The 27,788-nt window shown below is 48.6% G+C and overlaps 1 protein-coding gene across 1 annotated transcript; it reads left to right on the top strand.

Annotated features, from left to right (window-relative positions):
- The first annotated feature begins 1,242 nt into the window (after positions 1–1,242).
- LOC115777393 (high choriolytic enzyme 1-like) lies at positions 1,243–19,795 on the top strand. The gene is made up of 8 exons (XM_030725299.1): positions 1,243–1,296; positions 1,512–1,539; positions 1,645–1,695; positions 2,123–2,254; positions 3,175–3,292; positions 5,360–5,538; positions 19,336–19,417; positions 19,663–19,795. The coding sequence occupies exons 1-8, from the start codon at positions 1,243–1,245 to the stop codon at positions 19,793–19,795; spliced, it is 777 nt and encodes a 258-aa protein (XP_030581159.1).
- Positions 19,796–27,788: the final 7,993 nt, after the last annotated feature.

Here is a 27,788-nt window from a genome sequence, read left to right on the forward strand (position 1 = left end):
CTTAGAGTAAAACACACCGTGAACATTCCAAAAAAACCAAAAAGCCTTTTGTTGTTTGTTGTGAGAGCTTGTAAATCAAACATAAATGAGTCATCAAAGTCTTCATCTGAATGACAACAGACAAGAAAAAATAAAATAAAAGGGACACTTTAACTCAGGTTCTTCATCCATCCATTCTCTTCTGCATTTATTGGTTTTTTAATGTTTTTTTGTTTATCTTTTAAGTGGGTTGTATCATAAAAACAAAACAAAACAAAAATCCCCCCAAAATTTTCTGGTTTCCATCACAGCCCGATCTGTCTTTTGAAAATTACAGTATTGAGATATAATCTTCTTTCCACATATTGATTTCTTACCAAAGGCTGATAGAGAAGGGTGACTGTACTCATGAGGACACAATTAGACTTTGAACTTAGGTCAAAAATACTATTGTTGACAAAAAAACTTATTACTGAAAATTGACTCAGACTGATATATGAAGGTATTCAGCACATAATTAAAGTCATAGGATTTTAAAATTATTATTTATTTATTTAATTCATTTATTTATTACACATTTTTGCCAACAGGTCTGATGGATTACTTTGTATAATTTTCCTTCCTTTACTTCTTCCTTTCCTACATCTGTTCATTAAAAACACAATTTCAGTTTCAGTATTTCCTTTCTATGATATTTTTACTTGAATGCATTTCAGAGAGAAACACAATTTCAAGATGCAAACTTGAATACAATATAATATGATTTAATAAAGTATGTTTTTGTAAATTATTTTGTAAATTAATAGTAATAAAGTAGTTTCATTAGTTTCAATTCAGCACATCTAATTAAAATGCCATTTACATCAGTAAAAACATATATATGTGTGTTCTGCAACTTTTATTTGTAATGATCTGAATGTTTTCTTCTTCATTTCTTCACGTTTACTTCCTGGAAAATTGTTGTTGCTTCAGTGTTTTGACGTGACAAAAAACCAAAATGTCACTGATTCATAACTAACCTTAACAAACATTGGTGAAACCTCAGCCACACCCTGTGTTAGCTGTTTATAAAGATGGAGCAGCTGAACACCTGCTGCATCCAGACACCTGGTACAACAGTTAAGCTGCTCGTCTTATTCTTGTAGCTCTTATTTACCTTAATATTTTAGCATTTACATTTACAGCATCCATCCATCCTTTTATAACCAAAAACTGTTCAGATTGACTGTTTTAAGTCTGTAGATTAACTGCAGGACCAACAACATGATTCCAGCCTTCCTCTTCCTCCTCTTCCTCTCAATGACAGCCATTTCTCTGGTAAGTTTGACTCTTTCAACAAAATCATTATCATGTTAAACGCTGCCTGCTGTTCTGTGAAAGCCAAGCAATTCTCATGTCAGTCTGACATGGTGGTACCAATGTTGAGCATTTTAAGCATTTTCAAACAATATATTTTACTTAATAAAATCTGTCAGTGTGATTTCAAATGTTATTAAAAGTAAGTAATTTTTAAAAAAAAATTTGTGTTGCAGAGGGCTGCTGTCATTAAAGATCCAAGTGGTGAGTTGAATGAGAAGCGATCTCATAGATGCTGAAACAAAATCTTTCTGTTAATCTGAGAGATGAAATGATCAAAGCTAAACTGCTGTCCTCTTGTTCCCTCAGATAAGTCTTTGGGGGCCTCAGAAATCATTGAAAAAGTCAACGCTGGCTCATGTAAGTGAAATAATACAACATAATACAACTCTTCTGGCTGAACTATAATTACTGAATGATAATTAAAAAAAAAAAAATCCAGAGCTGAACCAGCTGACTGGTTGACAGTCTGCCAGCAGTCAGAATGATGAATTAATCACTTTCTCATCTTCTCTGATAGTTAAATGTGTTCTTTGTGCTTTCATCCATTAAATATTGTGAATATGTATCTAAAGAAACCAGATTAAGCTCTGCATAAACATCTGTAGTTCAATTTTTGTTTTTTAAAATCATTTTACGAAACATTAAAATATTTACAAGAAAATGAGAATTTCAACTGATAAAGAAAACATTCATCACAAACTGGTTTTAATGTCAATCAAACCAGTAAAAATCTCATTTACATTCTGGGTTTGAATATTCATCCACTCTGTTTGTTGTGTTGCAGCAAAAAACCTGGTTCATGGTGACATTGTTCCTGTTACAACCAGGAATGCTGATCCATGCACAGCCATTGGCTGCAAATGGCCTAAAACTGGATCCCATGTCTACATACCTGTCTCCATATCCTCTGTATACTGTAAGCAGTGCAAAATGTACCCGTTAAACTGTAACTTTAATGCTTTCCCCCCTGAACAGTTGAGTTGTTGTTAAATGTTTGCTTTATAATGGAACAAGAAAAAAACAACAAAAAAACCAGACCTGGAAACATGAGTTCTTAGGCTGGAAGAAGAAATATGATTTTTTTTTTCTGATACTATAACTAAACCTTTCAAGTCAGCATGAACCTTGTTTAGTTTAAGCTTGAACAACAAAAAATAAAACCCTAAATATTTGAAGTGCAAAAATACTGCCTTGATAAACTATGCCCCCAGGGAATTTGAAATTTAAAAGTCACTGTTAAACATTATTTTTTTAATCAAGTTTTTAGTTTTGGGCATGTCCCATGATGGAAACAGAGATGGATTGGCATTTTTGTAGTCTCAAAGGACTTGATACTACAAAGCACATTCAGCCATCCATGCAGCACTTTGTTACATGACCTTTAAGCACTTGATCTCTCTCACATCAACACCACAGCTAGTTTAGACTCTCCAGTTAACCTTTTTGCTGATCCTGTCAGTCTGATCGGACTTCAGAAATCATCATTTGTTAGTAATGCTGTCTATGTTGCTGAGATGAAACAGCTGATAGGTTTGTGCAGCACTTTTTGTAATAGAATAGAATGCCTGTATTTGTCATTATACAGAATGTACAATGTAATGCTGGGTATCTCATAAAACACATGTAACAGATTCAGTTTTTAACTTTATTTAACACCTAAAGCATAACTAAAAAGAAAGGTGATACATTTGCAAATTTCACAAACTTGAAATAACTTCCACATGACCAGTACTGAGCTCTGTGTTTACCAGCTAAGATAAGAAGCAAGTTTTAACAACTTGAAATGTTACTGTGGTTCAAAGAAGCTCCTCAGCAGACTCATATTTATTCCTGCAGCCACCCAAGAGCGCAACATCATCATCAATGCCCTGGTGACCTTCCATGAGTCCACCTGTATTCGCTTCGTTTGGAAAACAGACCAAACCAATTCCATCAACTTCTTCTCTGGAGATGGGTGAGAGTACACTCACTGTAGTAATACTGAAAGGACTGACACACCCACACACTCAAAACCCTTTAGGAATGCAAATTAAGAAATTATTTTGTTGTATGTATTTCATATGTATCATCAAAATAGGTTCTTCATGCACCATCCTGTATTCACATTGTACAGTAAAATGTCCAGTGTTATCATATCCTACGGTACATTATGAAATGAATATTGTTGCATCAGTGGATAAATTGCATTTTAATTAACTAGTCATATTTCATGCACTATTTAGTCCACTGATTCCATTTTTCAACTGTGAAAGTGGGACATACCAGTAAAAGTTTTAGACTCACTGGGTGTAAAAGAAAATTTTCATCACTCAATTTTTTTTTCTTTTTTTAATGAGCTGATTAATATTTAAAAAGCAAAATATTAATATTAATATTTTGCTTTTATAAATTTTGAGGTTTTGTTTGTTTGCTTGTTTGTTCCTGAAACAAAAACTAGTTAAAAACAAAGGAGCAGGTTGTGTTAAATTATGATACTGTAGAGCCTCAATGTCAAAGTCAGATTTTCACATCGTGACTGTCATCCACTTGTTATTTGATCCTCTTCAATCCGGTTTTAAGAAGCAGCATTCTACTGAGACTGCTCTTTTGAAGGTCTATAATGACCTCCTGATGGCATCCGATGCAGGATTTTGCTCTGTCCTTGTGTTGCTTGACCTCAGTGCTGCTTTCGATACCGTTGACCATCGTATTCTTATAAATAGGCTAAAAACCTGGGCTGGTATCTCTGGCACAGCAGCTTTAGATTGGTTCTCCTCCTATTTCCTTGGAAGAATGTTTACCGTTAAGGCGGGCACATTTTGATCTAGTGTGGCATCCCTACCCTGTGGGGTCCCCCAAGGCTCCATATTGGGTCCTTTGCTGTTTTCAATTTATATCCATCCGCTAGCTGGTATCATTCAGTCCTTTTCAGGGATTTCTTACCATTTTTACGCTGATGACATCCAACTGTACTTGTCTATTAAACCTCACCAGTTAGATAGGTTATCTATCCTGGTTGACTGTTTATCCCAGATCAGTGCTTGGCTCTCTAGCAACTCTCTTGTATTAAATCCCGATAAGACCGAGACTTTGACTATAGCTCCTCCTGATAATTATCCTAGTATCACCCAGGCGACTGCTTCCTTTTGTTCACCTGCAAAGACTGCAGTTCGTAATCTCGGAGTATTATTTGAGTCCTCCTTGGGATTTGACTCACATGTAAGATCTATTGCATGCTCCTGTTTGTTTCATCTTCGGAATATTTCTAAACTAAGAACCCTAGTTTCCCCCTCTGATCTGGAAAAGGTTGTCCATGCATTTGTGTCATCACACTTAGACTACTGTAATGCCCTCTTTACCAGCTTAAATAAATCATCTGTATCCTGGCTTCAAGTGATACAAAATGCAGCTGCTAGACACTTAACTCGCTCTAGCAAACGAACACACATTACTCCTATTCTGTTCTCTTTACACTGGCTTCCGGTTACTTTTAGAATTCAATTTAAGATTCTTCTGCTTATATATAGAGCTTTAAATGGACAAGCCCCTGACTATTTATCTCAGTTGCTAGTTAAATACATCCCTACACGGTGCCTTCGATCAGAAGATCAAAATCTCCCCATGCACAAGATTAAGGACTAGAGGGGATAGATCTTTTCAAGCTATAGCCTCCAAGCTCTGGAACAACTTACCCCTTGAACTCCGCCTAGCTGACTCTGTCGTTTGTTTTAAAAAACAGTTGAAAACTTTTTTGTTCAATCAAGCTTTTCATTAATTACTCTCATTGCATTGTCTTTTTAATCTGTTGTCTTATTGCTGTTTCTCTTTTAATGCAAAGGTGTAATTCGTTTTTATATTGATTGTTTTGTACAGCACTTTGTGACTTTTTTGTCTGTGAAAGGCACTTTATAAATAAACTTTACCTTACCTTATTTTTGGTAGCTTAGCTTTAACATGAATAGCATGAATGTGTAGTACTGGGGTAAAAGGCACTCGACCTATTTGACTTTGTTTTCTTTAATGATGTTACTGTGTGTGTCAGGTGTTATTCATATGTGGGCCGTCAGAGCCAAGCGCAGTTAATCTCCCTACAAAGAAATGGTTGCTTGTACCTGTCGACAGTGCAGCACGAGGTTCTTCATGCTCTGGGCTTCCACCACGAGCAGGTCCGCTCTGACAGAGACCAGTATGTGAGGATTCTCACTCAGAACATCTTTCCAGGTCAGCTCAACTACACAAAGCTTTGGTAACACTTTACATTAAGACACAGAAAAGCTCAGTTATCCAGGAACAAGAGAGGAATGGATCAGAAACAACCTGATGGCTAACAAGTCATGCATCATTACTTTCTTATCAACTTCTCATAATAATACCAGCATCTGTGAAATACTGTAAATTTGTCAATAATTAGATGATATGATTTTACACCAAACAAGCTACTTCAAGCTATCTATGACTGTGTTGCTACAAGTCACAAAACATCATTCTAAGTTGTTATTCAGTTGTTTGGGTTTTTTAAAACTATTATTTACTGCTTATGTGACATCAAGAAAACTGAAGAATCATACATTTTTCTTCCTTAAGAGTAGATCTTACAGAATTCTCACATTGATATACAGAACATTGATTTACATTCACATAGCAGAATGTTCAATTTCATGCTCTTTTATGCCACATTAGACAAATAACTTCCTTAAAATGTAATAATGAGTTTGACTGTGTGGAAACATTATACAGGTGATTTTCTCTCACTTTCATTAGAATTCTCCTACACAATTCTCCTCCTACATAACAGCAGATTTTTCATTTGTGTTGATGGTAACTTTAGTTAACAGGAAAGTGAGCCTTCAATTGTTCAGTGTTATTCCAGTGTTGGCTGCATCATTCAGTGGTTTTTGTTTTTGCTTTCCTTTCTCTCTCCTTTCGGGGTCCAGGATGGGGCACAGTCCTTTTTTACAGTAATGTAAAGTTTACAAGTAATACTTAATCTGTGTAATCCCAGGCTCAGCTGATACAACACTTCAGTCCAAGACAACAAGATGGCGCCGGTGAGGTCAACAGCCGTCGTACCTGCTCCTACGCTTTGTTTGTATTGTAGCGATTCTCTTAGTTAGAGAGCGTGTTGATGTTGTGGGATTTCGGACTGTTCGGGAGGTTCGTGAAGGCAGCATGGAGAGAGAGAAAAGACCGAGAGCTTGCCTGTGTGTGTGTGTTGCTGTTCCGTTGTTGTTGTTGTGGTTGGCGTGGCTGTGGCCTACAGCAGCCGTTTTTCTGCAAATAAAGACGACCTTTGTTGTGAACATCGCCGACTGTGGAAGTGTGTTTACAACGTTACATTGGTGTCAGAAGTCAAACTGCTAACCGTCGGCTAGCCCTGCTTCGGCTACCTCAGTTGACAGCCTGCGCTAACTATGGCAGCGCAGCGAGATGTGGCCGGGGCCCGCCCGAAGATCAAGAGAGAGGCTATGGACAGTGACTTTGGGGGCACGCTGGGTCCTGAGGGAGCGGACAGTGCCGGAGAGTGTTTGGCCCGCCTCAGACGGACTGCCAGAGGCCTGGCGGCCGCCGCTGCCTTTAGCCCATCGACTGCAGGAATATACGCGGGCGCGGAGACGCCCGCCCCGAACAGCGCGGGGCCCGTGCTTGGCGATAGTGGCGCCCGGCCCTGCCAGGCAAATGTGAAAACCCCCAAGTACTCCGGTAAGGCTGACTGGGAGGCCTTCCATGCTCAATTTGAACTGTTAGCGCATGCTGCGGCCTGGTCCACAGACACTAAAGCACTCCAGCTAGCCTTGTGCCTCACTGACGACGCTTTGGCGTGCCTGCTGCTGCTTAGCCCAGCGGAGAGGGGTGACTACAGGGCTCTGGTTGGTGCTCTGCAGCGGCGGTTTGGGCAGTGTGGCCAGCCTGCTGTCCTGCGGTCCGAACTGACGAGTAGACGGAGACAACCGGGTGAGCCGCTTCGCGCTTTGGCTAATGACATTGAGATGCTAGCGAAGAAAGCATATGCCCACATGCCCATCGACGTGCAGAACGAGCTGGCCAGAGACCAGTTCATCCGCGCCATTATCCCTGGTGAGCTGCGCATCCAGACTCAACTTTCCCACCCCCGCAATCTGCACGAGGCCCTGGAGATGGCCTTGGAGAGGGAGGCCGTGGTGGCTTCTGCGGGGTGCGACCATAGCGAGTATGACCCGGTGGTGAGGGCTGCGGTGCCGGAGGCCCCGGGCCAGGGGGTGCCAGCTTGGGCGGCCGAATTGACCGAACTGGTTCGAGGCGTGTCTCTACAATCTTCACGCCGCGGTGCTCGTCCTCGCCGAGACCCTCCTGTTTGCTGGACGTGCGGACAGCTGGGCCACATCAGCGTGCGATGCCCAGACCGTGCCGGTGTTCAGGGAAACGCCTCAGGGCCTGCGTAGGCGGGACGGCGCAGGCCCCTTCTTCTGTGTCCCAATCCGCCGGGGCGCCGGTGGACAGAGCCCAACGGTACAGCTGGGGGTGCGGGGCTCAGCTCCCCCCAGAAGCAGACGACAGCACAGAGTCCGCGAGGGTGGTGGGCTGGACGCGTGCAGGGGATTTTTGTCACATCCCCATCACCCTGGCAGGGGCTCCGTGCACAGCTCTGGTCGACACTGGCTCCACTGCGACCTTGATGAGACCTGACGTGGTGCCGGTAGGAACCCAGTTGGAACCAACTACAGTAAAACTGCGTACAGTGACTGGTGAGTTAGCCCCGATGTTGGGAAAAGGACTGGTCCCTATTCAGGTGGGGGGCCTGGGAGTGAACTTGGAGGTGTGGGTGGCAGCGGTGCAGGACGTTTGCATATTAGGCCTGGACTTTCTGCGGGCCTCACAGAGTGTCTTAGACCTGGGGAATAACACGCTGACCTTTCCAGGGGGCCCCATGGTTGACCTGGTGCGCCCCGCACAGGCCCCGAACCTACACCCGCCAAAGTCGAGAGCAGCGGGGGTGCACCATGAGGCACACCTTCCGCCCCCCGATCTACCCCCCTGCACCCCTGTCCCCTGACCCTGATTTAGCCACCGTGGTGGGTTCTCCTGCCTCAGACCAGCACACTGTAATGGGGGAGGGGGATAGACTGGCAGTAGTGAGGGACATATGGACACGTAGCTGCCAAGATTTAGATCATCCACAGCGGGAGGAGCTGTGGCAGGTGCTGCTGGAGTTCAAGGACATTTTTGCTCTGTCAGAAGACGAGGTAGGCTTAACTCACCTCCTGCAGCACGACATTGACACGGGAGATGCACGGCCTGTGAAGTCACGCCCTCGCCGCCTCCCCCTGGCGCATCAGGCTGCGGCTGATAGTGCGATCGGGGAGATGCTCAGGGCTGGCGTCATTGAACCCTCCGACAGCCCCTGGGCCTCGGGGGTTGTGATGGTTAAAAAGAAGAAGAGCCCCAAAATGAGATTCTGTGTCGATTTTAGGCCGTTGAACAGTGTGACTAAGAAAGACTCATACCCGCTGCCCCGCATCGATGAGTGCCTGGATTTGGTTTCCGGCTCTTCCTGGTTCTCCTCGCTGGACCTGCGTAGCGGGTATTGGCAAGTGCCCCTCAGCCCCGCAGCCAGACCAAAGACTGCTTTCAGCACAGGCAGGGGGCTGTGGCAATTCCGTGTTCTCTGCTTCGGCCTATGCAATGCGCCGGCCACGTTTGAAAGGTTGATGGAAAAGGTGCTGGCCGATATTCCCCGACAGGAATATTTGGTCTACTTGGACGACATCCTGGTCCACGGAAGTTCCTTCGAGGCAGCTCTGGCATCCCTGCGGCAGATTCTACAGCGGATAGCGGCAGCGGGCCTGAAACTCCACCCTGATAAGTGCTGCTTTATGAGGAAAGAGCTGGAGTTCCTGGGACACAAAATCGGGGGTGAGGGTATCAGTACGCTGGAGGAGAAAGTGCAGGCGGTGAAGGACTGGCCAACCCCCACAAACTTGAAGGACTTAAAGAGCTTCCTTGGTCTGGCGTCCTACTACAGGCGGTTTGTAAGGGGGTTCTCCTGTATTGCTGCGCCCCTGTTCCGCCTGCAGAAAAAGGATAGTGACTTTGACTGGTCAGCAGGATGTGAACAGGCTTTTGAGCGGCTGAAAAACGCCCTAACAGAATCTCCCACCCTCGCCACCCCGGCCCCCAGTCTGCCGTTTATTCTAGACACAGATGCCAGCGATGTCGGAATGGGGGCAGTGTTGAGCCAGGTGGGGCCAGCGGGGGAGAGAGTGGTGGCGTACTTCAGCAGAACCTTTAATAAGGCTGAACGACGCTACTGTGTGACGCGAAGGGAGCTCCTGGCCATAGTACGGGCAATAAGTCACTTCAGGTACTACCTTTGTGGCCTGCCCTTCACTGTCCGGTCAGACCATTCAGCCTTGCAGTGGCTAATGGCGTTTAAGGAGCCAGAGGGGCAGATTGCACGCTGGCTGGAGGAATTAGCGCCATACGTCTTCGAAGTGAAGTACCGAGCGGGGGCTCACCACGCCAACGCAGATGCCATGTCCCGCCGCCCCTGTGCTCCAGCTGGTTGCCGGTACTGCGAAAAGCGGGAAGCCCGGGAGGAGAAGCTCCGGGCTGGGGGAGAGCATGATTCCGGGTGTAGCGGAGGTGAGCTGGCCTGCAGAGTGGCACAGGTGATTGACCCGCTCGAGTGGAGAGCGCAACAGGAGCAGGATGTTGACCTCCGGCCAGTGCTACAATGGGTGGAGTCTGGTCAAAGACCGCAGTGGAGCGGAGTGGCTGGATACTCACCTGCAACTAAAGGACTGTTTGTGAAATTTTCAGCTCTCCGAGTAAAGGACGGAGTGCTGCAGAGAGCCTGGAAGGAGCCAGCTACGGGGGAGGAGAGGTGGCAGGTGGTGGTCCCCAGGGCCCTGAGGGAGGCAGTTTTGAAGGCCTCCCACGGAACCGCCGGGGTGGGGCATTTTGGAGTTTCCAAAACCCTCCGGCAGAGTTTCTACTGTCCCACAGCTTCCTCCACTTTTGCACCCCATCCCAGATCAAAAGCGGGGTGCTGCAGGACAGCAGACACAGCCCCAAGTGTCGTCTACAAGGGGGCTGCAGAGGCAGAGAAGACCCCCAGGTCACCTCAGAGACTTTGTACGGGATCCCTCGGGGCGAGGGATTTAGTGAGGGGGGGGCAATGTAGCGATTCTCTTAGTTAGAGAGCGTGTTGATGTTGTGGGATTTCGGACTGTTCGGGAGGTTCGTGAAGGCAGCATGGAGAGAGAGAAAAGACCGAGAGCTTGCCTGTGTGTGTGTGTTGCTGTTCCGTTGTTGTTGTTGTGGTTGGCGTGGCTGTGGCCTACAGCAGCCGTTTTTCTGCAAATAAAGACGACCTTTGTTGTGAACATCGCCGACTGTGGAAGTGTGTTTACAACGTTACAGTATATATTAGGTTTAGCTCTAATTTTGGACTTTATAATTCCGCCTGCTCTGTGTCATATCACGTATGACAGACAGACTCTTTTTAATATCAGAATACAGCACTCTGGCTGTATTCTGACACCTTTTTCTCCCGACCCGACTTGGCCTCGGGAGATACTGCGTTTCCAGTGGGCCAGCTCAAACAAAGGACGGACCAGGTCACGGACAAGGCCCCGAGGGAAAAGAGCCGGCGTAAGAGAGAGGCTGAGGCGCAGAGCGCACCAAACGCCACTGCCGAGCATCCTGTTGGCTAATGTCCAGTCACTGGATAACAAGCTGGACGAACTCAGGGCCAGGATACAGTTTCAGAGGGACATAAGGGACTGCAACATCATCTGTCTCACGGAGACATGGCTGACTCCCCTCATACCGGACCACGCCGTACAGCCGTCGGAGTTCTTCAGTGTTCATCGCACGGACAGAACGAGTGAGTCTGGAAAATCAAGAGGAGGAGGTGTGTGCCTAATGATTAATAACAACTGGTGTGACAGTAGGAATGTTGTCCTTCTGAAACAATCATGTTCACCTAACCTGGAGCTCCTAACCCTGAAATGCCGTCCCCACTACTTGCCCCGCGAGTTCACTTCGGTCATCTTCAGCGCCGTCTATATTCCACCTCAGGCGGACACAAACACTGCACTATCCGAGCTACATGAGGCGATTTCCACCTATCAGGCTAACCAGCGTGATGCGGCTCTCATCGTAGCCGGGGACTTTAACAGTGCAAACTTGAAAAAGGTGATACCGGAATTGATTCAACACATCGACTGCCCCACCAGAGGAGAGAGGACCCTAGACCACTGCTATTCTCCATTCAAAGATGGCTACAAAGCAAAGCCTCTTCCGCCTTTTGGGAAGTCTGACCACACCTCTGTTCTTCTCATGCCGAAATACAAACAACGGCTCAGGCAGGAACCCCCTGCTGTGAGAGAAGTGACACGGTGGTCTGATCAAACAGAGGCCGCTCTGCAGGGTGCGTTGGATTCAACCGACTGGGACATGTTTCGCAGCAGCGCGGGCGGAGACATCGAGGAGTTTACGGAAACTGTTGTGGGATTTATTGGGAAAGTTGTTGAAGACACTTCACTTAGGAGGACCATCAGGACTTTTCCCAACCAGAAGCCGTGGGTGGATAAATCTGTCCGCGACGCCCTGAGGTCCCGCACCGTTGCCTACAACTCCGGCCTCGCCTCTGGGAACATGGAGGACTACAAGGTTGCATCATACAACGTCCGCAGAGCGGTGAAAGAGGCAAAACATCGCTACGGCCGCAGACTGGAACAGCAACTACAACAGTCTGACCCCAGGGGACTGTGGCAGGGACTACGCACCATCACGGACTACAAAGCACCACACACACACCCGGTGAGTGCCGACGCTTCTCTGGCTGATGAACTCAACATCTTCTTTGAGCACTTTGAGTCGGGAAGCCGACAGCCCGCTGCGCTCCCGGCCGGAGGGGCGGAGACACTCACTGTGACGGAGCGCGACGTGAGGAGGGCGTTTAGACGTGTAAACACCAGGAAAGCGGCTGGACCAGACGGTATTAGTGGACGTGTCCTTAAGACCTGCGCTGACCAGCTGGCACCTGTGTTTACGCTGATATTCAACCTTTCACTGAAACTGTGTGTGATTCCCACCTGCTTTAAAAAGTCCATCATAGTCCCTGTCCCAAAGAAACCACACCCCAGCAGCCCCAATGACTTCAGGCCCATAGCACTCACCTCTGTGGTGATGAAGTGTTTTGAGAGACTCATCAAGACATTCATCACCTCCTCACTGCCCACCACCCTCGACCCACTACAGTTTGCATACCGGCCAGACAGATCCACAGATGACGCCATATCCTTCCTCCTCCACAAGACCCTTTCACACATAGACACTGGTAAGGGGAACTATGTGAGAGTGCTGTTTGTAGATTACAGCTCAGCATTCAACACCATAGTTCCCTCCAGGCTGGTCTCTAAGCTGCTGGACCTGGGCCTGGGCCCATCCCTGTGCAGGTGGGTTCACAGCTTCCTGACCAGCAGACTACAGGTGGTACGAGTGGGTCACCTCACCTCATCCTCCCTCACCCTCAACACTGGATCCCCCCAAGGCTGTGTGCTCAGCCCTCTGCTGTACTCACTGTACACCCATGACTGCGAGGCCACGTCAGAGTCCAACGTCATCATCAAGTTTGCTGACGACACTGCTGTTGTGGGACTAATCTCTCACAATGAGGAGACAGCCTACAGGAGAGAGGTCTCCCGCCTGGAGAACTGGTGCCAGGAGAACCACCTCCTGCTCAACGTCAGCAAAACAAAGGAACTGATCGTGGACTTCAGCAGGAAGCAGCAGAGGGACTACCATCCACTTGTCATCAGTGGTGCTGAGGTGGAAAGAGTGGACACTTTCAAATACCTGGGAGTGACCATCTCACAGGACCAGTCCTGGACTCATCACATAAACATCACTGTGAAGAAGGCCAGACAGCGTCTCTACCTCCTCAGGCGGCTGAGAGACTTCAAGCTCCCACTCAAGGTGCTCAGGAACTTTTACACCTGCACCATCGAGAGCATCATGCGTGGGAGCATCACCACCTGGATGGGAAACTGCACCAAGCAGGACTTCATGGCCCTAAAAAGGGTGGTTTGTTCAGCTGAACGGACCATCAGAACCACCCTCCCCAACCTGCAGGACATTTACACCAAGCAGTGCAGGCTGAGGGCCATGAAGATCCTAAAACAGCCCAGCCACCCCGGACACTCTCTCTTCTCCCTGCTCCCATCAGGCCGGCGTTACCGCTGCCTGAGGGCTAAGACTGAAAGGTTGAAGAAGAGTTTTTACCCACAAGCCATCCGTCTGCTCAACTCTGAGCCCTAACTGGACCATTATTGCATAGTGTAAATATTATAATTTAAAAAGTGTGTATAGTGTATAGTATATAGAGTATAGTGTATAGTGTGAATTACTTTTTTTTTTTTTTTTATTCTTCTTATTTATATGTGTGTGTATATAAGGTTGCAGGTACAAAATACATTTCACTGTGCATTGTACTGTGTATAACTGTGCATGTGACAAATAAACACTATCTTATCTTTATCTTATCTTAACATTGTTTTGAATATTTCTTTAGTTCCCACCTTGGCCTGAGCCTTTCTGTCATGTCCTGGGCCGGTGGCCCAGTGTTTTATGTTTTCTTGGTATGGTTTCCGTTTTCTCAGGTTGTTTTGTTATCTGTTAGAGTTGCCCTCAGGTATTTCTAGTCCCTCGTGTCTCTCTGTATTCTGTCAGGTTTGCGTCTCTGTTCCCTTGTCATACTTCCTGTTTTATTTTGATATTCATCCAGCCCGTCTGTTGTATTCAGTTTTGCTTCCCTCTGGTCTCGTCTTAGTTATCAGTGTCACCTGTGTTCCCACCTGTTTCCTCTTCCCTCATCAGCCCTTCTGTGTATTTAAGTCCTGCGTTTTCTATGCCTGTTGTCGCGTCGTTGATGTTGTGTGCCCGTGTGTTCCTGTGCTCCCTGTGGTTCCCCTTCGTCTCCCTTCTGAACGGTTTTTGTATTGTTTTTCCCTACATTAATAAACGCCTTTAGTTATGCCCATCTCCGGAGTCCTGCATGTTTGTCCTTCCTCGTCCGTTTCCTCCCCGGCCATGACAGAACGACGCGACCATACTAAAGACCTGGCTAGCTCCGGCTACTTCAACGGCACTCGTCTGGCGCTGGGGGGCCCAGCATTTCAGAACAGTGCCCGTCAGCGTCCTTCATCTGCGGCTCCGCTCACTGGCTTCCCCCTTCCACTGCAGTCGCGGCGGCCACGGAGGAGGGGGAGTTCCCGGCAGCATCGGTGGGGGGCCCCCCCAGACCCGAGCGGTATAACGCCGCGGATATTGTCACCGCGTCATGCGCAAACTACCGTCTCTGACCCCGCTGCTTTTCCCCTCCCTGAGGTGGCAAAGCAGACCATCATTCGGTGGGTGGACTCGTTGGTCTTTGAGCTGCTGTCTGACCCATGCGAGATTGAGCAGAAAGCTATCACAGCCAAACTGCAAGGGCTAGTGTGTGACCATCCTTGGCTGCTGGACTCTCTGCATGGGCTCGTGAAAGACTTTGTCATCACCACCCTTCATCCACAGCCAGCGCCACAGACCTCAGCTGTAGCGCCAGCTCCTCCTCAGTCGCAGTGTTCCCAGTCAGCTGTAGCTCCAGCTCCTCCTCAGTCGCAGTGTTCCCAGTCAGCTGTAGCTCCAGCTCCTCCTCAGTCGCAGTGTTCCCAGTCAGCTGTAGCTCCAGCTCCTCCTCAGTCGCAGTGTTCCCAGTCAGCTGTAGCTCCAGCTCCTCCTCAGTCGCAGTGTTCCCAGTCAGCTGTAGCTCCAGCTCCTCCTCAGTCGCAGTGTTCCCAGTCAGCTGTAGCTCCAGCTCCTCCTCAGTCGCAGTGTTCCCAGTCAGCTGTAGCTCCAGCTCCTCCTCAGTCGCAGTGTTCCCAGTCAGCTGTAGCTCCAGCTCCTCCTCCGTCGCAGTGTTCCCAGTCAGCTGTAGCTCCAGCTCCTCCTCAGTCGCAGTGTTCCCAGTCAGCTGTAGCTCCAGCTCCTCCTCAGTCGCAGTGTTCCCAGTCAGCTGTAGCTCCAGCTCCTCCTCAGTCGCAGTCTCAGACCCCTCAGTTAGCTCCAGCTCCCTCTGCTCACCCTGCTCCCGCTCCCTTGGCTCCAGCTCCCCCTGCACCCGTACCTGTTCCGCGGGTGGGGGCAGCCACGGACGGGCTGACCTCTGCACCCGTACCTGTTCCGCGGGTGGGGGCAGCCGCGGACGGGCTGACCTCTGCACCCGTACCTGTTCCGCGGGTGGGGGCAGCCGCGGACGGGCTGACCTCTGCACCCGTACCTGTTCCGCGGGTGGGGGCAGCCACGGACGGGCTGACCTCTGCACCCGTACCTGTTCCGCGGGTGGGGGCAACCAGGTCCAAGCCTTCGCATCGGTTTTCAGCGTTAGCAGCAGCAGCAGGGTCTCCCTCAGCCTCAGCTCTCCCTAGCTCTCAGTCTGTCTCCACGCAGTCAGCTCTCCCTAGCTCTCAGTCAGTTTCCACGCAGTCAGCTCTCCCTAGCTCTCAGTCAGTTTCCACGCAGTCAGCTCTCCCTAGCTCTCAGTCAGTTTCCACGCAGTCAGCTCTCCCTAGCTCTCAGTCAGTTTCCACGCAGTCAGCTCTCCCTAGCTCTCAGTCAGTTTCCACGCAGTCGGCTCTCTCTAGCTCTCAGTCAGTCTCCACGCAGTCGGCTCTCCCTCAGTCTGCTCCCACGCAGCCAGCAGCTCTCCCTCGCCCTCAGTCAGCTCTAGCTCCAGTCGCTCTCCCTCGCCCTCAGTCAGCTCTAGCTCCAGTCGCTCTTCCTTGGTCCCCAGTGTCAGCAGTTTCAGTGCCCTCTCAGTCAGTTCCCTCAGCTCCTGCCCTCTCTAGCTCGCAGCCTGCTCCCACGCAGTCTGCCCTCTCTAGCTCGCAGTCTGCTCTTTCTGTCTCCCGGCCTGCTTCCACGCAGCCAGTCGTCTCCCGGCCTGCTTCCACGCAGCCAGTCGTCTCCCGGCCTGCTTCCACGCAGCCAGTCGTCTCCCGGCCTGCTTCCACGCAGCCAGTCGTCTCCCGGCCTGCTTCCACGCAGCCAGTCGTCTCCCGGCCTGCTTCCACGCAGCCAGTCGTCTCCCGGCCTGCTTCCACGCAGCCAGTCGTCTCCCGGCCTGCTTCCACGCAGCCAGTCGTCTCCCGGCCTGCTTCCACGCAGCCAGTCGTCTCCCGGCCTGCTTCCACGCAGCCAGTCGTCTCCCGGCCTGCTTCCACGCACTCAGCTTCCCCAGGGTCAGCTCCCACGCACTCAGCTTCCCCAGGGTCAGCTCCCACGCACTCAGCTTCCCCAGGGTCAGCTCCCACGCACTCAGCTTCCCCAGGGTCAGCTCCCACGCACTCAGCTTCCCCAGGGTCAGCTCCCACGCACTCAGCTTCTTTGTCTCAGCCCCGGTCTCTCCCGTCGACTGCTGTTGAGTCTCTGGCCTCTGAGTCAGAGTCCCAGTTAACTCCCATGTCGCCATCATCCTCACCATCAGACTCACCCGCACTATGCCTTGCTAAGCAGCCCCAGCCTGCGCATCCAGTGTTCGAGCATCCGGAGAGTCCTGCTCAGTCCGCGCCGCCAGAGTCCTCAGAGTGTTCCGCTCAGTCCGAGCCGATGGGGGTCTCCGCTCAGTCCGAGCGCTCCGCGCCAGAGGGTCCCGCTCAGTCCGAGCCGATGGGGGTCTCCGCTCAGTCCGAGCGCTCCGCGCCAGAGGGTCCCGCTCAGTCCGAGCCGATGGGGGTCTCCGCTCAGTCCGAGCGCTCCGCGCCAGAGGGTCCCGCTCAGTCCGAGCCGTCGGGGGTCTCCGCTCAGTCCGAGCCGATGGGGGTCTCCGCTCGGTCCGAGCGCTCCGCGCCAGAGGGTCCCGCTCAGTCCGAGCCGATGGGGGTCTCCGCTCAGTCCGAGCCAGGGGTCCCGCTCAGTCCGAGCACTCCGAGCCAGGGGGTCCCGCTCAGTCCGAGCGCTCCACGTCACCCGAGGGTTCCCCACCAGAGCCCGGGGTCGCCCTTCTCCGCCGCCGCATGCCCCGCGGTCGGCCTCCAGTGTCTGCTCCCCGTCGCCGCCGCCGCATGCCCCGCGGTCGGCCTCCAGTGACTCTTCCTCGTCGCCGCCGCCGCCGCCGGGAGCGCGGTCGGCCTCCAGTGACTCTTCCTCGTCGCCGCCGCCGGGAGCGCGGTCGGCCTCCAGTGACTCTTCCTCGTCGCCGCCGCCGCCGCCGCTGGGAGCGCGGTCGGCCTCCAGTGACTCTTCCTCGTCGCCGCCGCCGCTGGGAGCGCGGTCGGCCTCCAGTGACTCTTCCTCGTCGCCGCCGCCGCTGGGAGCGCGGTCGGCCTCCAGTGACTCTTCCTCGTCGCCGCCGCCGCTGGGAGCGCGGTCGGCCTCCAGTGACTCTTCCTCGTCGCCGCCGCCGCTGGGAGCGCGGTCGGCCTCCAGTGACTCCTCCTCGTCGTCGCCGCCGCCGCTGGGAGCGCGGTTGGCCTCCCTCGTTGGGATTTTGCTTTGTGGCCCCTTGGCCTCTGCGGCCTCCTGAACTATGTTTTCTGTTTTGGGCCTTCCCCTGAACTCTTCTGACCTGTTTTTGGATTCCTGTGTTTTGTTTTGGTTTTCCCATGGACTCCCCTGCACTTTGTACTGTTTTTGGCCTGCCTTGTTGTTTTTTGTTTTGTCCCCTGTGTTTTGGTTTTGTCCCTGGGCCTTCTTCCTTGTTGCTCCCTGCCTGGTTTTTGTTTTTTGTTTCGGGCCCTCCTTCCTGGTCCCCCGCCTCCCGCCCTGGTCTGGTTTTGTTTTCTTGTTTTGGCCGTCAGGAGCCGGCCTTTGAGGGGGGGGTACTGTCATGTCCTGGGCCGGTGGCCCAGTGTTTTATGTTTTCTTGGTATGGTTTCCGTTTTCTCAGGTTGTTTTGTTATCTGTTAGAGTTGCCCTCAGGTATTTCTAGTCCCTCGTGTCTCTCTGTATTCTGTCAGGTTTGCGTCTCTGTTCCCTTGTCATACTTCCTGTTTTATTTTGATATTCATCCAGCCCGTCTGTTGTATTCAGTTTTGCTTCCCTCTGGTCTCGTCTTAGTTATCAGTGTCACCTGTGTTCCCACCTGTTTCCTCTTCCCTCATCAGCCCTTCTGTGTATTTAAGTCCTGCGTTTTCTATGCCTGTTGTCGCGTCGTTGATGTTGTGTGCCCGTGTGTTCCTGTGCTCCCTGTGGTTCCCCTTCGTCTCCCTTCTGAACGGTTTTTGTATTGTTTTTCCCTACATTAATAAACGCCTTTAGTTATGCCCATCTCCGGAGTCCTGCATGTTTGTCCTTCCTCGTCCGTTTCCTCCCCGGCCATGACACTTTCTATGTGGAGTGTTCATGTTCTGCCCGTGTCTGGGTGGGTTTTCTTCGGCTACTCTGGTTTCCTCCCAGGGTTGAAAGACATGCAGTTATAGGGATTAGGTTAACTGGTGATTCTAAATTGCCCTTAAGTGTGAATGTGAGTGTGAATGGTTCTCTGTCTCTCTGTGTTACCCCTGCAACAGGCTGGCAACCTGTGCAGGGTGTACCCTGCCTCTCGCCCTATGACAGCTGGAATAGGCTCCACCCCCTCTGCGAACAGGATAAGTGGAAGAGACTGGATGGATAGAATGTATAAGTTACACCGTTTTACTTTAAATACACTAACAAATGCAGGCCTTGTGGTTTTCTAACACCCAGACAATGCCCAAATTGTCATTTTCATACAATTGAGACTGACGGTGGATTTTGAGGTTGAACATAAGAGCAGCCACAATATGAAAACATTTAAAGGTTTTACATTTTTTGGGCATCGAGGGGGCTCAGTGGAAAAGCAGGCAACCATGTATTTTGTGAAGGCCATGTGGTAGTGCAGGTTTGCATCCTGACATGTTGTCATTAACCGCATGTCTTCCCCCGTGTCTCTCCTCCCACCTTCCAGTCCCTCTCCACTGCATACTATCAAATAATAAAAGGCCCCCCCCTATTTTTTTTTCTGTTGTTTCTGTAAAGGACAAGAACACAACTTTATGAAAGTGAAGACCAACAATCTGCAGACTCTCTATGACTTCAACTCTGTCATGCACTACCCCGGGTGAGTTTCTGTGTGAGAACAGCAATGTGAGACCTGTAAGGTATTATATTATCTTACAGGTAGGTCTTGATTTTCTACAAGAAAATGTAAACCAGATAAAACACAGTCAGCAACATTCATGTAACTTTTCAGTAATTAAAGAAGAATATTTCTTCTTTTGTTCATAGGTATTCTTGATATAAGCATGAGTATTTTAAATATGAACATGGCACAAGCAAAGTATCTGCTATTGTTGGTTCTTTTAGAACTGCTTTCTCCCGTAATGGGCAGCCAACGATTGTTGCCAAGTCCAATCCTAATCTGGATTTTGGACATGCTACTCAGATGAGCGCCAACGACATTGCCCGTTTAAACAGGCTTTATGGATGCTGTGAGTAAAAATAAAAAACTACATTGCCGTTTTGTAAGAAGAAAATACTTCACAGTACTCATTGCATTTGATGTTTTTCTTCCAAACCAGAACTCTGGCAAGAAACTTGGACTCTGCACCCAGATACTTCAACTCTCAATATATCATGCTACATTCACTATGCAGCAAAATATGAAAGAAACTGAAAACCCTCAGCAAATTTTTGCTTATGTCACATATAGAAAAATTAGTATCTGGGTCTTTGTTTCAGAGAGGCTAGACTTAGATCTCTTTCCCATCTTTCTTTGGTCAAATATAAATAACTGACTCCTTTATCTGTGTCATTTGATAATAATTATGTTTTGAATTCTAAATGTCAATAACAGACAAACCCCTGCCACCACAACCCCATTAAAAAAAAAAAATCAAAAAGTTAAATCTTTGCTAGAATGATTCATATTCCAACCGTGATTGCTGCTTTACTCTGTGCATGACTGCAGTTTCTTCTGTATTAAGAAAGTATGTTCAGATACAGATAGCTGCCATTGATAGAATAAAAAATTTGATCCTTTTTCTGAGGTAAAATTAGCAGTATTAAAAATTCCTGAACTCAAACTGAAGTAATCTGAACATGGCATATTTAATACCCAGTCTACCCGAGTCTAACAGCCTGTCCTTGAATTTTCTGTGGTTTCGAAATTTTCAAATCGTGTTTATTTTCCTTTGTTGTGTTACCATTTCTGTTGCAAATTTGCATCAAATAAATATATACAGCACAAGGGGGCAGTATTGTTCCATTATTTTACAGGAATGCATGCTATGGTGCAGAGTATCAGTGTGTTTATTAGACGTCTACAGTATTTGCTATGTGGCTCCATGACTGTTGAAGCTTTATCGGAAAATAAAACCCATAGCAGATTTCTTTGCACAGTGTGTTGAGCTCAAATATGTTTTTTTTTTTTTTTAACAGAAAGAACTGTTGTGGTCAAAGGTAGAGAGAATGTTGCCAGTGCCTTTTTCAATATACACTGCTCAAAAAAATAAAGGGAACACTTAAACAACACAATATAACTCCAAGTAAATCAAACTTCTGTGAAATCAAACTGTCCACTTAGGAAGCAACACTGATTGACAATCAGTTTCACATGCTGTTGTGCAAATGGAATAGACAACAGGTGGCAATTAACCTGGGTTCCTCCTAATGCAGGACAATGCTAGACCTCATGTGGCTGGAGTGTGTCAGCAGTTCCTGCAAGATGAAGGCATTGAAGCTATGGACTGGCCTGCCCATTCCCCAGACCTGAATCCGATTGAGCACATCTGGGACATCATGTCTTGCTCCATCCACCGTCACGTTGCACCACAGACTGTCCAGGAGTTGGCGGATGCTTTAGTCCAGGTCTGGGAGGAGATCCTTCGGGAGACCATCCGCCACCTCATCAGGAGCATGCCCAGGCATTGTAGGGAGGTTATACAGGCACGTGGAGGCCACACGCAATACTGAGCCGCATTTTGACTTGTTTTAAGGACATTACATCAAAGTTGGATCAGCCTGTAATGTGTTTTTCCACTTAATTTTGTGTGTGACTCCAAATCCAGGCCTCCATTGGTTAATAAATTTGATTTCCATTGATGATTTTTGTGCGATTTTGTTGTCAGCACATTCAACTTTGTACAGAACAAAATATTCAATGAGAATATTTTATTCATTCAGATCTAGGATGTGTTATTTGAGTGTTCCCTTTATTTTTTTGAGTAGTGTATTTGTCCTCCATTTAAAATCCTGATTAAGTAAAATCCTAGAAGTTTTATCAGGAACAAGTACTTTTTAAAGTTAATACTCCAAGGTTCACACAGCATTTTAACATTGTAGCTGGTCAAAGTCAAACAAGTTTTTATTGGTGGGTCCAAAAGTCCAACATGTTAACCATTTATGTGAAAATTGGAAAGAGTATTTCTCCAGACCTCCAGAGGAGCAAAACACCCCAGACTTGAAAAACAGACTTACAGAAATGATCAGATTATTAGACTAGTGTCTAGTGATGAATTTTCTTCATAAATTTTGCCAAAGACTTATGAAACCTAAGTTGTGCACACACATGAACACTGAGTGAGGTTTTGTTGCTGTAACTTTTTCTACTAGTTCACGCTGGCTTTGTCTCGGTAATTAATTAAATATACAAGCAGAAAACTGTGAAGCATGTTAAATGGTGAGGTTTAAGGGGCTGCTGGCTGCTATCTTGGCTTCCTCCCTGTTTCCTGTTCTAAATCTAAGGAAGAGCTATTGTTTGATACTCTATGATGTCTCGTTGAAATTTAGACATTTCAAACACTTTATCTAATTGGAGTGTCATCTAGCTTAATGGATAGATAAATCAAGGTATCATCTGCACAGCAAAAAAAAAAAAGAAAGTATGCAGTGGTTTATAATAATGGTGCCTAAGGGAAGCATGCATAATGTAAATAGATTTGGTTCTAGCACAGAACCCTGTGAATAGATTAGAAATAGAAATGGAAAAGAAACAGCCACTATGCATAGTAGTACCTATGTGCCATGGTAGTTAACTTGCATGTATCACCATGGTGGTACATGCACATGAGAATTTCAACTGTGCTAATATACTGTACACCATGGTGCATAGACTCCTGAAGGGATTTGGTACAAGGAATATTTCTTAATGGACCACTACAAAAGAACTGTACCTCAGTTTTCTTTTAGAATTTTTTTAAACGATCATTGAAACTCCTCCTTATGGCAATACTGATAATTAAAAAAGGAAACTTTATAACAGTTGTAAAGTGGACCAACTCTACATATTGGGATATTACAAGCTCCTAAGCAGACCCCCCCCCTCCAAAAAATCAACCAAACAAACAAAAAAAAACCTTTTGGATATCAACATGTCTGTGGTGCTGCACTGCAGTCATGCTGAATAGAAGTTTTTTACTTTCTATTCATGCACCAGCAAAACTGGCAGGGTGAGTGATGAGTCCATTGAAGCTGTTAAATTGCTGTGCAAATTTGTGAAAGACCTTCTAACCAGAAAATTCATTTCCTGCTGAGCAATGATGTTGGCTTTACTTCCTCATTTTTGAGTTCTCCACCTTCAGCTGTTCTCCATGCATAAAAGGATAAATCATAAATAATAATACAAATTGCAGAAATATCACTTTTTCATTGTTTTTCTTTTTGCTTTAAAAACAAAATCTTGTCTTCTGAGTACATTGATTATAGTAAAGGCCTAGTGACAAGGGAAAAAATATTTTTTAACAAATAAATGTGACAGTTTATTCAGTTTCTCTATTTACTTGTTTTGCTTTATGTATTTTTTTTTAGATTGTCTTGTTAGTTGGGTTACATATTTTTTCCCCCTCCTACTGCCTGCAGTTGCAGAAATCAACAAATTGTATTATTTCTCAATCTTTAACACAGTCTTTTTCTAATTCTAAAATGCCAGAGCTGTCAGGAGAAGACATCGTATTCAAGGGAGAAACTGAAACCTGGCTTGAAAACTTACATTAAGCTGTTTAATATTGTGTATTCTATAGAAAATGTATTTGTGTATCGGCCTTAATATAGTATTATGTTACTGGTGTGGTTAAACCATAACCTGTACAGGAATATCTCCCTAATCATGACCCAAAGTGAAGTGAGGGTGCGTGGAAAATTTGTGGAATATGTTAATAGAGGTGATATAGAGGGAGGCTCTTGAACTCATAGGAAGGCCACATTGCACTTGACGGGATGGCTGTAGCTCAGGAGGTAGAGCAGGTCACCTGCTAATTGGAAGGTTGGCGGTTCGATTTCTGGCTGTTCCAGGCTGTTTGCCAAAGTATCCTTGGGCAAGATACTGAACCCGAAGTTGCTGTCCAATGCAACCATTGGTGTATGAATGTGTGTGAATCTTAAACAATTAATGCAATTACCTTAGTTAAATATGGAAGATCTTGGGTTTGAGTGCTCAGTCAAAGCACAAAAGCGCTATATAAGAACTAGTCCATTTACCACTTGTTATCAGATGCCTCCCAAAGCTTGAAGAAAAAAACCTTCCATTGATATTATGTTTGATTGGCGCCTGATGAGGGCGAAGGTGATGGAACACCTCTGGTGGTCGGTGTTGAAGACCCTCAGATGACATGGGTGGTGGGCAATGTCAAAGGCAGAGACTTCAGGTGTCATGGGAAGGTCATGTCAAAGACGGAGACCCGCAGGAAGCGGGTGTTGATGAAGGCAATGAGTTACCACCAGTGGCTGGTAACAAGAAGTTAACATTAGACAGGACCAAAAAATATGGTAATTGGTTCACATTACTGGCCTGGCATAATCACCAGCAGTCTGAGTTGGTGGTATAGTGTCGCTTTGCTGAAGAAACGTACAAGGCTTTTCCAACTGAATTCCCTCCCCTTCCATTGCATTAGGCAAATACCATATCAGTAAAACCTCATTACTTCACTATCCCATTTTTCCTTAAGATAGAACGATTCTAGTATATCTTTGTAGATTCTCAGATATCCAGGTCATAGTAGATGAATGACTAGTAATTTCTTACATTAGAAATAATGGTTTCAATACTGCTTTCAGTATTTTGGTGGAGGGGTTTGTGTGTCCCAGTGATCCCAGGACCTATGTTGTCTGGGGGCTTGTCCCCCTGGTAGGGTCTCCCATGGCAAACTGGTCCTGGGTGAGGGTCCAGACAAAGAGCGGTTCAGAAGACCCTTATGAGTGAAAAAACAAGGGAACAGTTTACCCTGCCCGGAATAGGGTTACCGGGGCCCCACCCTGGAGCCAGGCCTGGGGAGGGAGCTCGAGGGAGAGCGTCTGGTGGCCAGGCATTAGCCCGTGGTGCTTGGCCGGGCGCAGCCCGAAGAGGTTACATGGGCCCGCCCTCCTGCAGGCCCACCACCCGCAGGAGGTGTCGTAGGGGTCGGGTGCAGTGTGTGTCGGGCGGTGGCCGAGGGCGGAGGCCCTGGCGGACCGATCCCCGGCTATCAAAACTGGCTATTGGGACATGGAATGTCACCTCTCTGGTGGGGAAGGAGCCTGAGCTAGTGCGTGAGGTTGAGAGATACCAGCTAGATATAGTTGGGCTCACCTCAACGCATGGCCTGTGCTCTGGAACCAGTCTCCTGGAGAAGGGCTGGACTCTGTTCCAGTCTGGAGTTGCCCTCGGTGAGAGGCGGCGAGCTGGGGTGGGTATTCTTGTATCCCCCCAGCTTGCTGCCTGTACGTCGGAGTTTTCACCGGTGGACGAGAGGGTAGTTTCCCTGCGCCTTTGGGCTGGGGAACGGGTCCTGACTGTTGTTTGCGCTTATGCGCCGAATGACAGTTCAGGGTACCCACCCTTTTTGGAGTTGCTGGGTGGGGTGCTGGAGAGTGCTCCATCTGGTGACTCCATAGTCTTGCTGGGAGACTTCAACACTCACGTGGGCAATGACAGTGAGACCTGGAGGGGCGTGATTGGGAGGAACGGCCTGCCCGATCTGAACCCGAATGGTGTTTTGTTATTGGACTTCTGTGCAAACCACAGTTTGTCCATAACAAACACCGTGTTCGAACACAAGGATGTCCATAAGTGCACATGGCACCAGGACACCCTAGGTCGCAGGTCGATGATCGATTTTGTAATCGTATCATCAGATCTGCGGCCGTATGTTCTGGACACTCGGGTGAAGAGAGGAGCTGAGCTGTCAACTGATCACCACCTGGTGGTGAGTTGGATCAGGTGGCGGGGGAAGATGCTGGACAGACCTGGCACACCTAAACGTATTGTGAGGGTGCGCTGGGAACGCCTGGCAGAAGCCCCAGTCCGGGAGATCTTCAACTCCCACCTCCGGCAGAACTTCGACAGCATTCCGAGGGAGGCTGAGGACATTGAGTCCGAATGGATCATGTTCCGCACCTCCATTGTTGAGGCTGCTGCTCAGAGCTGTGGCTGCAAGGTGGTTGGTGCCTGTCGTGGTGGTAACCCCCGAACCAGATGGTGGTCACCGGAGGTGAAGGGAGCCATCAAGCTGAAGAAAGAGTCCTATCGGGCTTGGTTAGCCTGTGGGACTCCGGAGGCAGCTGACAGGTATCGACAGGCCAAGCGGAATGCAGCTCGGGTAGTGGCCAAAGCAAAAACTCGGGTGTGGGAGGAGTTCGGTGAGGCTATGGAAAAAGACTTTCGGACGGCATCGAAGCGATTCTGGCAAACCGTCAGGCGACTCAGGAGGGGAAAGCAGTGCTTCACTCACACTGTTTATAGTGCGGGGGGGGTGCTGCTGACTTCAACTGAGGCTATAGTCGGACGGTGGAAGGAATACTTCGAGGACCTTCTGAATCCCACTGACACGCCTTCTGTAGTGGAAGCAGAGTCTGCTTCCACTACAGTGGAAGCAGACTGTACAGAGTCTGGGGATGAGGGGGATGACTTGACTATCACTGGAGGTGAGGTCACTGAGGTAGTTAAACAACTCCTTGGTGGCAGAGCCCCTGGGGTGGACGAGATTCGCCCTGAGTTCCTAAAGGCTCTGGATGTTGTAGGGCTGTCTTGGTTGACACGCCTCTGCAACATCGCGTGGAGATCTGGGGCAGTGCCATTGGATTGGCAGACCGGGGTGGTGGTCCCCATCTTTAAGAAGGGAGACCGGAGGGTGTGCTCCAACTTTCGGGGGATCACACTACTCAGCCTCCCCGGTAAGGTCTATGCCAGGGTGCTGGAAAGGAGGGTGCGTCCGTTAGTCAAACCTCGGATTCAGGAGGAACAATGCGGTTTTCGTCCTGGTCGTGGAATGCTGGACCAGCTCTTTATCCTCTCAAGGATATTCGAGTGTGCGTGGGAGTTTGCCCAACCAGTCTACATGTGCTTTGTGGACTTGGAGAAGGCATTCGACCGTGTTCCTCGGGGTGTTCTTTGGGAGGTTCTGCGGGAGTATGGGGTGTCTGGCCCATTGTTGCGGGCCATTCAGTCCTTGTACAACCACAGTGAGAGCTTGGTCCGTATAGCCGGTAATAAGTCGGATTTGTTTCCTGTGGGTGTTGGACTCCGTCAGGGCTGCCCTTTGTCACCGATTCTGTTCATAATTTTTATGGACAGAATTTCTAGGCGTAGCCAGGTGGCGGAAGGCTTCTTCCTTGGTGGCCTCAGAGTCTCATCTCTGCTTTTTGCAGATGATGCAGTTCTGTTGGCTTCATCGGGGGGGGGCCTCCAGCTCGCAGTGGAACGGTTCGCAGCCGAGTGTGAAGCGGCTGGCATGAGAATCAGCACCTCTAAGTCTGAGGCCATGGTCCTCAGCCGGAAAAGGGTGGAGTGCCATCTCCGGCTCAGGAACGAGTTCCTGCCTCAAGTGGAGGAGTTTAAGTATCTCGGGGTCTTGTTCACGAGTGATGGGAGAAGGGAACGGGAGATCGACAGGCGGATCGGGGCTGCTTCTGCAGTGATGCGGACGCTGCACCGGTCCGTCGTGGTGAAGAGGGAGCTTAGCGTAAAAGCGAAGCTGTCGATTTACCGGTCGATCTACGTTCCTACCCTCACCTATGGTCACAAGCTTTGGGTAGTGACCGAAAGAATAAGATCGCGAATACAAGCGGCAGAAATGAGTTTCCTTCGAAGGGTGGCTGGCCTCTCCCTTAGAGATAGGGTGAGGAGTGCGGCCATCCGGGAGGGGCTCAGAGTAGAGCTGCTGCTCCTCCACATCGAAAGGAGCCAGTTGAGGTGGCTCGGGCATCTGATTAGGATGCCTCCTGGCCGCCTCCTGGGTGAGGTGTTCCGGGCATGTCCCACCGGGAAGAGGCCCCGTGGTAGACCCAGGACACGCTGGAGAGATTATGTATCTCGGCTGGCCTGGGAACGCCTTGGGGTCCCTCCGGATGAGCTGGAGGATGTGGCTGGGGAGAGGGAAGCCTGGGCTTCTCTGCTTAGGCTTCTGCCCCCGCGACCCGGCCCCGGATAAGCGGAAGAAAATGGATGGATGGATGGATGGAATACTGCTTTCAGTATTTTATGCAGATCTGAAGATTTTCATCAGTCCATCCTCCAGGTT

The sequence above is a fragment of the Archocentrus centrarchus genome, chromosome 3, assembly GCF_007364275.1.
Source record: "Archocentrus centrarchus isolate MPI-CPG fArcCen1 chromosome 3, fArcCen1, whole genome shotgun sequence".
Taxonomy (NCBI): domain Eukaryota; kingdom Metazoa; phylum Chordata; class Actinopteri; order Cichliformes; family Cichlidae; genus Archocentrus; species Archocentrus centrarchus.

Coding starts and splice junctions, on each gene's coding strand:
- LOC115777393 (XM_030725299.1), top strand. CDS start 1,243: ATGATTCCAGCCTTCCTCTTCCTCCTCTTCCTCTCAATGACAGCCATT. Junction 1,297..1,511: donor CAATGACAGCCATTTCTCTG/GTAAGTTTGACT, acceptor TTTGTGTTGCAG/AGGGCTGCTGTCATTAAAGA. Junction 2,255..3,174: donor CTCCATATCCTCTGTATACT/GTAAGCAGTGCA, acceptor TTATTCCTGCAG/CCACCCAAGAGCGCAACATC.